The 13,351-nt window shown below is 35.8% G+C and overlaps 1 protein-coding gene across 1 annotated transcript in view; it reads left to right on the top strand.

The window, feature by feature from the left end:
• Positions 1-13,351, top strand: part of LOC150103744 (uncharacterized) — a 342,969-nt gene that overhangs the window by 294,933 nt on the left and 34,685 nt on the right. Inside the window, exon 9 of the mRNA XM_090396790.1 lies at positions 799-956. Within this exon, the coding sequence (XP_090252916.1) occupies positions 799-956 (158 nt within the window). The remainder of the gene's footprint in view (positions 1-798; positions 957-13,351) is intronic.

Consider the following 13,351-nt stretch of genomic DNA (forward strand, 5'->3'; position numbering starts at 1 on the left):
CACACATATCTGTGTGTATTGATTGGTTGTATGCACTTTACAATAAAACAAAATTTAGCTATCAGAAAATTCATTTGCATCTCTCCTATGATTTTTAGATTGACTGATTTAAACTCTTCGGCTTATTTCTATGCAAATAAAATTGAGAGTTTATTCTTATACTTTAATCATGATTAAAATATAATTTATTTTGTAATGAAGTGTTTTATTGATTAAAACAATTTTTATTTAAGAAAGATGCAAAATAAAGAACATTAACAAGCTGATACAGTATTTGTGCATAAAGTTGTGTTGATCTACATAGACTTGTGTCATTTTCTTAAAAACTTATAATTGATAATTAAGAAACTGCCATGTAATTTTAAAGAAAAGTTAAAATTACTTTTAGATATTTTTGTTTCCATCAGTGTTATAATTCTTTCCCTCCATTTTTCATTGTTTACGTCACGTCATGATGTATTTACAATTTAATTACATCTACAGGTAAAAAGAGATGATAACAAAATAAAAAATATATAAAAATACAATTTTTATAATAAATTTTCAGAGCTTGTCCACGCGATGGTACTGAAACACACAGTGGTATTACAGAAACATTTATGTTGTGGATTGCTTTTCAGGAGTTATTCATCTAAAATTTTTCTTCCTCTGAATATGCCATTTCCCAAGCTCTTCAGATATAATCAGAATTACTGTATATCATATTCAATTCATTTTTTTCTATTATTACTAGAAGTATTATTTTTTTTATAAAACTGAACAGCCTATATTACTAGAAGTATTATTTTTTTTTAATAGTTCCAAACAGCCTATACCTCATTCTGAAACAGCACAATCAACAGAGACATCTGGTTTTGCAGTACCTCAAAGTGAATCTACCCAACCCATTTCACTTCCATCAGAAGCACCTCCTGTACCCCCTAGGAGTCGTCATGCCTCTGCATCCCAGGATACAGGTAATGAGTCTAGTTTATGATTCTTAAAATACAAAAAAAAAATACGGTAATACTTGATATAATATATTTTGTATAAAATTTTCTTTGGTTTTTTTGTTTTGAATCTTTACAAATGATGCACATTCTTTCATCATCTGTTAATTTTATTTCTTATCATGTTTCCTTTTGGCTTCAGCTTAGTGCTTGTCTTAATATGTTATTCCTGCAAAAGTCACAAATGGGTTTACAATAACATAAAAATAGAGGTTCGGTGTTTATTAGGAAGATATAACATGTATATGCTGCTGCTGCTGTGACAGAAAATATGTTATTTTTGGAAAGATGACTGGTGACATGGATATTTAAACATAATTAAGATCGAATATATAAAGCTTAAAAATGTTTTATATCCAAAAATGCTATATACAAGTGGGAAATAATAAGCAGCTACAATACGAAAATGATAAAAATTATCAAATTTGGCAAAAATCATTTGGGAGTCATCATGTCCATGTTTAATCTCCTTATTAGCTATTTTTGTTAATCCAAAAATAACATAATTCCTTCTGAAAACTAAATACAAAAAAATTCTCGCTATGCATGCATTATTATTATTATTATTTTGACACCTCCAGGGAGTCCAAAGACTCATCGAGGGAGAGTGTGCCGACAGCATCGAACGATTGGTCCCCTTCCAACTACTAACCGCGCTCAAACATACTTAACTGAGCCATTAGTAGCAGAGGCTCTACCAATCGACCAACCTATAGCATGAACTAAAACAGCAATTATAGTTAACTGTGTATTTCTTTGACTTTCATGGATTATGAAAAAGCCTTCAACTCAATAGACCTATGTAAATTGCTTCAGCTTTAAAACATGTTGTTGTTGTTATTATTATTATTATAATATGGGCACCTCTACAGAGTCCGAAGACTCATCATGGGAGACCCAGTCTATCCAACAATCTATCATACCTCTCCTTGAATCCATTAACAGACAAAAGTACTCACATTTGACTGGCAACCCATTCTACTCATTCACTGCTCTCCAAGCAAAAAATCTAGTCCTCACACTCCTACTAACCACACCTTTATTCAACTTCCATGGATGGTGCCTTGTGCTGGTTCCAAGTGCTGAAACATTCTCCCCTGCATCTCTCCTATAAAACTCTTTAAGCAACATAAATGTTTCTATCATATCTCCTCTTTTTCTACTATCAACGAACTTCTGCAATCCACACACTTTCAAGCTATCCTCATAGGAAACATTCCACAGGCCACTTACCATCTTGGTCACTTGCCTCTGAATCCTCTCCACTGCTTCCTCATCCCCAAGAAACTCAGGGGACCAGACTTGAGCACAGTAATCCAGATATGAGCATATTAAGACTTTATAAAGAGGAATGACAACTTCCTTATCTCTCTAATGTCATTCTTCTTGTTCTTCAATAGCCAAGAAATACTGACTACCTTAGCAATATGTCCTCTAAACTTTAATTCTCTGCCTACCATCACCACTAAATCTCTAGCTTCGCTGTTTCCTACAGTACAGTGCCACCAATGTGATACATGGCATGTAATCTATTTATCCCAAAATGCATAACTTTACAATCGTCCTGCAGGTTCTCCACATTGCCTTGATTTACTATTACTTTACCTAATTTCACATCATCCTCAAACAACTGAATATTTCCTTTCAGGATATTTCTGACCATTGCTGTTTAATTATATACTGAACCTTGCAGCATACCACTGGTCACCTGTTATTGCCTCGATTCTGCCCCTCCATATACCGCTTTTTGGTATCTGTGTAGCAGCCACCCTCTTATCCACTTAACCAGTGTCATATCCATCCCCATTTGTTCTAATTTGCATAACAGAGTTCCATGTAGTATTCTGTCAAATGCCTTTGCAAAATCATCATGTAGCCATTTCCTTTATCCAACTCAGCTGTTACTCTATTATAAAAAGTTAGTAAATTACTAAGGCATGACCGACCCTTCCCAAAGCCACGTGATTCTCATGTATAAGAGGATGAAATAATTCCTTTGCATAAGGGAGGTTCTAAGAATACAGTAGCAAATAATAGACCAATCAGTATCATATTTTTTCTACACATTCTTGAATTCTCTTTTTTACCAATTTGTCTAGTGCTTTTACCAATGCTTGAGATACTGATTGGTCTATAATTTGCTACTCCAGTCTTAGAACCTACTTTATGCAAAGGAATTATTTCTTCCTCTTTCCACTCCCTTGGAATTCTACCAGAGCTGAGACTTAAATTAAACAGACCAGTCAAAGGCATTGCCAGTTCCATTACAAATTCTTTCAAAACCCCTAGCTGATATCCCATCTAATCCCACAGCTGTGTTTACATTGAGATTCTGCAATATTTTAAGAACCTCCAATTCATCCATCTCTGTTCCCACATTAGTGTCTGTCACATAGGTTAAAGCAGTAACTTCACTCGGATGATATATCCTTATAAAATGGTCACTCGGTAATTCAACTATTTTATCTGCTTCTGTCTCCTCGTGACCATCATCGCTCATTAAGGTTAATCTTCCATAGTCATTCTTCTTCTTATTTGCCACATAACAAAAGATCCCTTTGGGATTTCCTTTTACCTGCTTGGCTAGATTCTTCTAACCTGATTTTGCCTTCCTTGCCATGCTGTTCACCTGTATTGCCTGAGCCTTGTACTGTTCATGAGTTTGCTGGTCACCTTTCTCTTTTTATACCCTCCACAGCATTTTCTTCTTCTGCAGCTTGTGTTTAATGATATTACTCATCCATCTCACTCCTACTCGATTAAGCCTCCTTACCTTAGGTATACAATTTAAAATAGCATCAATAATTCCCCTACTTAGTACTAAGCTCATTCGAACATGTGCAGCTGCTTCTCAACATCCCTTCACAATGCATCTTGAAAAGAGGAAAAGAACAGGTTTCTTTTCCTCTTCCTTCATCCTTGCAACTGCTGTATTGTTGAACAGTCTTCCTCCTTGTTCTGTTTCCCAAGGAATACAATATACAGTCTTTTAAATTAAATGTAAACAAGTTCCTCCTTTCCCAGCCCACTACCCATATACGATATTAATGTATTATAGGTTGACCAACCAACCTCTCGTATATGGGCTCAACATAAAAAAATAAACAAAATTACTACTGCTTCTTCTAGATGACCCTTAACTATATCCCATGCACTACTAACTTCTTTACCCTTCAGTGTTTCATGCCATGTACCATGGCATGAAACACTGAAGTGAGACTTAAGCTTCTTCCTAAGCATATCATAATCACCTGCCTTGTAGTTCTACAAATGCCCTTTGCTGATAGAATATTTCTCATGTTTTACAATCTCCCAAGTCAGGACCACATAGTCACTTTCACCAATTGGAGGCAATTTGGTCACCTTGGTTATGATATAGGAATAGACAATATTTATATTAACATATTAACTCATATATATGAGAAGGGTTCAGCAGTAATAAATTAAATGGAAAAGAAAGAGAAATAGAAATAAAAAGGAGTCGGGCGGAGACTATCACACCAAAATTATTTGCTACAGTCTCCTAAGCTATGAGATATCTGAATATGCTATGAGAAATCCGAACTGGAAGAAAAAAAAAAGGTCTGAATTTGAATTTTGATGGAGAATATTTAAACAATCTATAATTTCTGATGATATCATACTGATAGCAACATCACTAAAAGAATTAGAACACATGATTATTGAATTAAATGAAGCAAGTTTGGAGATAGGCCCACAAATAAATATTGATAAATCAAAAATAATGTATAATACTCCAGAACAAAAACAAATCGAAATAAGTCAGAGTTTGTTTCTAGAACAAATCATTACAAACAACCATAAACTTGATGAGGAAATTTCAGGTGGAACTACAGCAGGATGGAAAGTTTTTTTTAACCATTTATAGAGATTTAAAAGAAATTTATCAAACTTCTTAAAAAAGAAAGATCTACAGCCAGTGTGTATTCCTAGCAATGATCTGTGATATTGAAACCTGTTACCTGACTAAAAAAATGGGTAGAGAAAATGAAAACAACATAACAAACATGGAAAGAGCCATTTTGAGAATAACACAGTTAGATAAAAAGAATAATTGGATAAGGAAGAAAGCAAACAAAAGTAATTGACATTACATTAGTAATAAAGAGCAACAAATGGCACTGGACAGAACATGTGATGAGAATGTCTGAAAACAGATAGGACAAAGAGAATAATCGAATGGATATCAAGACTGGTTATCAGAACCAGGTAGACCAGCAGTAAGAAATGGAATGCTGAGATAACGTGATGTTATGGACAATAATGGTGGAGGGAAAATGAAAGAAGCATTGGGAGGGACATTTGTCCAGCAGTGGACTGAAGCTGTTGATGATAATCCATATTAATTATCCACATAAATGCAAATAAAAATTTGCATTATAAAGTAAGTAGTGTCTTTTTGTTACTACACACACACACACACACGCAATCTTGTGAAACAGTTTTACTAGTAATGTGAAGGAAACTACTTACTTTTCATGAATTGCACTGCTAGAAGAGACTTGATCTTAATGCAGACTGTATTTCATCTATTCTCTCATTAGTTTGTTTTGTAAGCTACGCTAATCTAATAAGCACCAATTTAAGCCATTATGTTTATGAAACAGTGCCTGCTAGGGACTAGATAGGTGCTTAAATGAATTGACTGTCAATCCCAGATATCTTGGCAGCATATTCCAACTTCTCACCAGCTGTGGTGAAAAATAACATTGAATTAGTCTTCTGTGAAATTGAACTCAGTGACTTTTATTTTATTTTATTTTTTTTTTTTTTTTGTTCTGATATAATGCATTCTTTTTCTGTTCCTCTGCTGTTAATTCAACTTTTATTCACAATATTTCTAGCAATCTTTAATTTATACTTCTGTTAAATACTTAAGAGTTTTGAAAATAAGAAACGTTTCTTCATTACTTTGAAGAAAGAGTCTCATAAGGCTCTTTCTTCAAATTGTAACTATTTTTAAAAAAAGAAGGATAATTATTTTCAAAGTAATGATTTGCTGGCCTGATTGGCCAAGTTTGATGGCATACCCACTCTCTGCTAGCAGGTTCAAATTCTCATTACCCAGTGTGAGCCCAACCTGCTTATTGGGGGCCTGAACTGGCATGAAAAAGTTCCGTGTTTGATCTCTAGAGCAGGGTTTCTAAATTATATAAATTTTAGCCTACCTATATTATCATTACTCTACTATATGTCCAGAACCTGTTATGGGTGGAATATACATTAAAAATTTTAATTTAAAAAAATTGAAGAAATTAAAAATTTTAAATTATTCTAGCTAATGCACACACATTAGCCTCCATAGCTTAGTCCAGTGGTGGCGAACCTTTTTATGTGTGCGTTCCAAAAATTTACGATTTGAGTTTCTGACGTGCCGGGCAATTTTTAATAGGGGAAAATTAATAGAAAATTAATGTAACTTTATTTATATATATATATATATATTATAAAAATTGATTATTGTATTATTAAATTGATTTTAATGATGTTGGTTTGAAAAAAAACGGTAAAAAAAATATTTATGCATTGTAACTCACTATAGTAGTCAGCTGAGCAGGGGAAGCAGCAGAATGATGTCAACTTGTCGGCGAAGCGCTTACCGTATTTACTCAAATATAACTTGCCCTCTCGCATAACTCGCAAAGTTGATTTCACTTTACGAAAAAAAGACATTAAAACGTTTTGCATATACCTCGCACACGAAAAATGGTTGAAGGGAATTAGCATTTCAACATCGAGGCGATAGTAACACACCCTCCCCAACAGCCATTATATCGTAGATGCAAGAAAAAAAGTGTTTTTATTGTATTCCTGAATAAGGTACAGATTCTTTTGCAGTCTGTGTAATATATTTCTCAACAAATAGTGCAATTAGAGAAGCTGGAATAAAAACAGCACTAACTAATGAATCGCATGTCCCCCTCTCACAGAAACTATGCTGTATAGATTCAAGCAAAACCATATGTTGCACCAGAAACACAGCATCTAACTAAAAACTATTGTCCAATTTTTCAATTACATGAAATAAGTGTGTGTTTTATTGCATTTGAAATTCTTGATGTCATTATGACAGATCACAAAGGCTAACTTCAAATAAAATTCTACCACAAATTGAAACATGCCATATAATGCGTGTGTGAGTTCATCTGCCAGTCAAATGGAAACAAGCAGCAATAAAATTCAACCAAGGGGGTGAAACTGTGTGTGAGTTGAGCCTGCCGGTATTGAGAGGTTCCATCGGAACAATAAACGACACCCCGTCGTGAATGTGTTAAAACTAAGAAATATATAGTGAATATTGTTATGAAAGTTTCAGATTTTATGGAATTCGGTTGAAGGAAATTAGCATTTCAACACAGCAATTGTCTGTTGCCTTTGTCTTCAGGTAGCGCGATCTTTTGCTAATACTGCACCAACCATATGCACGTCTTCATAGCTGCTTTCTTGTGTAAAACAAAATTTAACTTGTACGTATTGTAATAATTACAAAAAAAAGGATTGAATAATTTATAAGCGTATAAAAGGATCAATATCAAATTCCTGATATATACTCTCAAGAGGTGTGCAGGATATGATAGTACTACATGAAAAATTTACATCATTGCTAACTTCCTATCTACAATTTTCCTCCAAATCAGTCTGTTAAATGTCAAGACTCCAATATTATCAGGTCTTATAATTCTGTCTTCTAAGGCACTTTTTACTGTATCAATCCATCTATAGCTTGGTCTTCCTCTGAGTCATTTTCCTGGCAGAGAACACTTGTTTTGCTAATCTTTCTTCTCCGATTCTGCTCAAGTCCTGAGATTAGCTCTGCTAGCGCATTCCTGGATGCTGATAATATCAAGTTCTTTCCTAATATCTTCATTTTTAATATGATATTGATGCTATCTGCTCATGCCCCTAATCTTTCTGAGGACTCATATCTGTGGTCTCTAGTCTTTGGTCAAGTGTTTTACTACTAACCCAGCTCTCAGTTCCATAAGTTAAAATTAGTTTAAACACTGAAGACAGTGTTTAAATTAGCTGTATACAAGAGTATAGCTAATTTAGCTGGCTAATTTCTCTCTTATTCCATATAAATTTATTCAGTTGATTTCATACTATATCAGCTTTGTTGATTCTGTTGTCTATTTCCATATTTAACTTACCATCTTCACTAAAAATCGTGCTTAAGTAGCTGAAATTTTTTACTTGTTCAATAAGTTCTCCATACATAATGCAGTTGATATTTTCAATGTTTCTGTCTATTTTCATTGTCTTTGTCTTTTTAATGCTGACCTTCATACCATATCTATTACAGCAGTTATTCAGTTGTCAGGGAATCTTGCAGACTTGTAGCGGATTTACTTAGAAGGATAACATCATCAGCATAAAGCAAAGAGCTGAGAATCATCAATTTTGATAACAGGTTTAATACCACTTTCCTTCATAATGTTATCCATATAGATAATGAATAACAGAGGGGATAATGTACATCCTTGTCTCACACCAGATTTAACATTAAACCATCTTCCTGTACTTCCTTCAATTCTAACTGCTGACTTGCCACTCAAATAAAAACTAAGTATTGCTTGATATAATGCCCCATTAACACCATATAACTGTAGCATTTGGAATAGCTTGTCTCTTGGCACCTTGTTATATGCCTTTTCCAGATCTACATAAAACTTAAATACAGATCTTTGTTATATTCCCATGCTTTCTCAACTATTTGTCGTAAAGTGAAAATCTGATCCTGATAGCCTCTATTTGGCCTGAATCCAGCTTGTTCTTCACCACGCTTCTCTTTCACAATTCTTCTCAACCGTTTCTCAAGTATACTTGCGTAAATCTTATCAGGAACACTCAGTAGAGAAATACCTCTGTAATTCTCACATTCAGTTTTATTTCCCTTTTTATATATGGGTACTATGAGAGCTCTACTCCAATCATCTGGAATTCGTCCCTCTGTCCAGACCTTCTGAATTATGCAGTGCAGCCACTGAAAAACTTTTATATCTCCATACTTGTGCCAGGAAAGATCAGAAGTGTAGGCCAGTCCAAGAAGGGAAATCTGATCATGTTTAGATATCTCAGTATTATCAAAGGTAAGGGAAAGGGATGTGAGCTCTTTCAAGAAAAATCAAACAGGACTGAGTTTTGGTGGCATTTCAGTTTATTCAAGTTGTCCTTGCCCATCTCCTAGCTATGTCCCTTGGAATATAGCTGGGAGATGGGAATTTAAACCACTGGTTATGGTGAATCTTGAGGATTCTAATACTTGAGTACTACAAGGTTTATCAAATGAAAAAGGGGGAATATAGTATACTGTCATTGGCAAAGCTGCGGATAGGATTGGAAGTCTGTGAGAACAGGTTATTTATATACAAGAGGAAGAGAGTGAATGAAAGAATGGAACCCTGGGGTACTCCTGCATTGTTGGGGAAATCTGAGGAGAGGAAACTGTACACCATGACATATAGTGAGTGATCAGTGAGTAAGTTGCCAATCCATTAGCAGAGTATGGAAGGCAGAGACCATAGGATGGCAGTTTGCTAAGTAGGATCTTGTGCCAAACCCGATCAAATGCCTTTGAAATGTCGATAGCAGCCATGCGAGTTTTTTCAAATTTTTCCATGGCTTGAGTTCGGAGGCGATTGAATCCATACAGCTAGTCACTGATTAGTTTGTAGGTCTCTAGATGGTTCAAGAGTTAGTTGTTGATTACCCGCTCCATAATTTTTGAGAGAACCAAAGTGAGTTGGATAGCAGTTGTAGTTCATTGGCTGACTTTTATCATATTTCTTTGCAATGGTCTGGATGTGAGCCTGTTTCCATATTGTGGGATAGAGGATAGATGACAGTTGAATAGGGTAGATTGAAAAGGATATAGAATAGTTGTTAGTTCTGGGACACAATTTTTTATCACAATAGGTGGGATATCAGGACCAGATGTCTTTTTTGTGTTCAGGTTATTAATAATTCTTTGGATTTCTTTCTGGCAGAAGACTATAGACAGTGTGCAGAAAGCTGTTCTTGATGGAGTGGAGGGAACTTTGCCCAGGTCATTAATGCAGGAATTGAAAGAGAAAAGTAATGCCAGTAAGTCAGCCTTGTGTTTAGGTGAGGTAACATGTAAGAGTGGTGGAAACCTGGGTGGACAAAAGTTGCATCCAGTGGCCTTGGCAATGGATCAGAAGGAGTGACTGTCATATTGGGCAGGAGGCGAGTTTGCAGCATTTTGGCCCTTTCAAAGTCTGATTTGGTGATGATTAATTTACAGCTTTTCTGAGCTGCAGTATAGGCATGGTGAGCGGCAGGAGTTTTGGTCTTGAACCAGTTGTGGTATGCAGAGGTTTTTCTTTTACTGTGTTGGCACACTTTTTTGAATGGTGGCTGAGAATATGAAATGGAATAAGGGATGAAAATCTTCATTCCTGTCAGAATAATTTCTGTGATTTGGTCTGAGCATGTGTTTGGATCAGAACTGAAGCAGTATTCGGATCATGGGAAGGAAGAATGGAACCATGGAAAGGAAGGAAGTCACAGAGGTCTTCCCATTTGGCACCCTTGTAGTGCCACAGGACATGAGACTGTGAACTAGTAGGTGAAGGTTGTTCTGTGGCAAAAGAGACTTGTATGAGATTGTGATCTGCATTTCCAATAGGAGAAATGATGTCCACAGTATATTTGAAGGGTAGTTTGTTAGGAAGAGATGAAGTATGTTTCAAATTTGAGGGTTTGTCAAGTATTCTAGTAGGGAGATTGATGATTGGTGATAGTACATTACTAATGAGAAAACCTCAGTACTTGATGAAGAAGGGAAGTCAATGTGAGATGCGGACATTGAAGTTCCCAAAAAGGGTGATCCTACTATTGGGGTATTTTGACTGTAGAAAGTTGAGTTTTAAAGAAAAAGAGAGAGATAGTTGAAGAGATCAGAGTGGATATCAGAGTTTGGAGAGTGATGGAGAGAACATATGAAAAGGGCAGGTTGATTTGGTAGAGAAATTTTGAACCAAAGCAGATCAAACAGTGGGCCTTCAAGGTTTTGCAATCTCTGGCATGGTATATCAGTTCTGATGAATGTGCAAGTTCTGCCCTTGTGACAAAAAGAATTGTGCAGTAATGTGTAGTTTGAGTTGTTTGAGGTGGACAAATGGTTGTTGAGTTTGCCAGTTGAAGTGGATGTAGAAACTTTTTTTTTCTTTTTTCTTTTTTTTTTTTGGTAAGCATTAATGTTGGTGGGTTGTTTGGGGGAAGGAGTGGAATTTAAAATAAAATAAAAAAATTGTTATAAAACTCAAGCGGATATTTGATCCAGCATTATTTCAAAAATGTTATTTTGCAGTAGAATTTTTGTAATCCATAGTAAAATCGCATTTCTTTGGGTTGTGATCCACTGTATGTGGTGAGGAAAAGATAAAAAGGAAATGGAGCATGCTGTGGGAGGTGACAGACTTCCCCCAGTCACCTCCCACAGTCATACCATCCATACAGAGGGAACCCTGTCTCTTGTCCATATGTGGCCTCGACAATTCTCCCTGTAGCTACTGTATTTGGTCTCCCTTCAGTCATGAACTAGCAAAATATATTTCTGCAGGATTTGATGCTAGCTGATCAGAAAGCCTCTATATTCATTACTAACTGGTTCAGTCCCCTGTATTAACTAGCAGCTGGCCTATGGAACCATTTTATTGCTGTACCTTCAAATGGGCAGCAATAAAACGGCCCCTACAGTGTATTAGTATGTCATTGAGGATATCACCCTCACCGCATGTGGGGAAAGTGAGGGGGGACAGAAACTTAACCCTAGCTCTAGTGACCAAATACAGCTGCAGCCACTTCGGGTCTCTAATAAGCAAGGTGGTGGTATTTCAATGGGGGAATGAATGACATCTACCACCTAGAAGTCTTGCCTGACATTTCCTGTCATACGTTTGCAGCAGCAATGCTCACCAGCGCCCTGCTTGTGGAAGAGTAACTTGACATCTTAGAAATCTGATAGCACTTATGATAGGGTGGTTCTTATCTGCATTGTCTACTAAGGTTTTAAATTGTTTGTTTTCTTCTGGCTGATGTGCCTGTTTTATGGGATGAAAAACCAGTTTCATGGAGGAAAACCCTGTCACCTCCATATAAAGAACTATCGATGTGCAATATATATAGTCTCTTGCAGTCAAGTCCTCCCCGTCTTCCAGGCCATACAGCAGGAAGGTGGAGATGGACGGTAGTGAGAAAGGATTAGGGTGATGCCATAAGGTTTTTTACTTATGGCATTTCTATTCTTGAAATGCCATAAGGTCATTTCAAGAATAGACAATCAAATTTAAATCTACTAAAGCATAACATCTTTGTCTGTCCCCAGTGAACTCTGTCTAGTGTCAATACCATGAGAAGCAAGCCTGTACCCTCTGATTCTAGAAATCTTATGTAATCTTGATGTTCTTGGAATCTGATCTTAGCAGAACTTTTAGTCTGCCCAAAATAATATTCTACATGAACAGGATATTTGCAGATATTTGATACTTCACATGGCAGAACAAATTTATCACCAAATAGAGGGCACAGCAATGGGAAGTTCTATCTCACCCTCTTTGACTGATTACTTCATAGAGCATTTTAAAAGCAACATTTTAACACCATTTTCCCTCATCCTCATATCTGCTACATTTTGTTGATGATATGTTTGCAGTTCTGGTTCACTCTGAACAAATTCTCTCTAGTTTTTGGATAATTTATTTTATCCAAAAAACTGGACAGAATAAATTCCTTACATACCTGCATCAAGTTCACTATTGAATATTTAGCAAGTTCTTTCCTTCCTTGGATACCTTAATAATTCATAACTACTGGCAATATTGAATTTTCCATCTACAGAAAGTCTTCCCTCACTGATGAGTATTATCAAAATCTTGTACACAGAGCATGCACAGGTTTTTCTTTGGATTACCTTTGATTAGAAGAACTAAATAAAATAAGAAGCATGTTGTCTAATGGATATAAAGAAACCACCATCCCGAAATTAATTGATAATTAATGTCCTTCATCCAAACTACAATCTGATGTTAAGAGGATCTCCATACCTTACCTTACTACTTCCAAGCCAGCAGAAAAGTTATCTTCTTTCCTACCATCTACTAAAGATAAATTGCCTTCACTATCCTTATCAAGTACTCTTGATAAGGACAGTGGAGGCAATTTTGTTACTTTGTCAACTTTGTTATTTTGGACAGATAGGCCATCTGCTGAGATCAGCTTTCAAAAACATCAAGATTACATGACGGCATAAAAAGCAAGCTGATTTCTAGAATCAGCTTGCTTTTCATGCCATCAACACGAAACAAAGTTCATTGGGA

The sequence above is a fragment of the Typopeltis vanoorti genome, chromosome 8 (assembly GCF_054136105.1).
Source record: "Typopeltis vanoorti isolate ZY-2024b chromosome 8, IOZ_Tvanoo_1.0, whole genome shotgun sequence".
NCBI classification, from domain to species: Eukaryota; Metazoa; Arthropoda; class Arachnida; order Uropygi; family Thelyphonidae; genus Typopeltis; species Typopeltis vanoorti.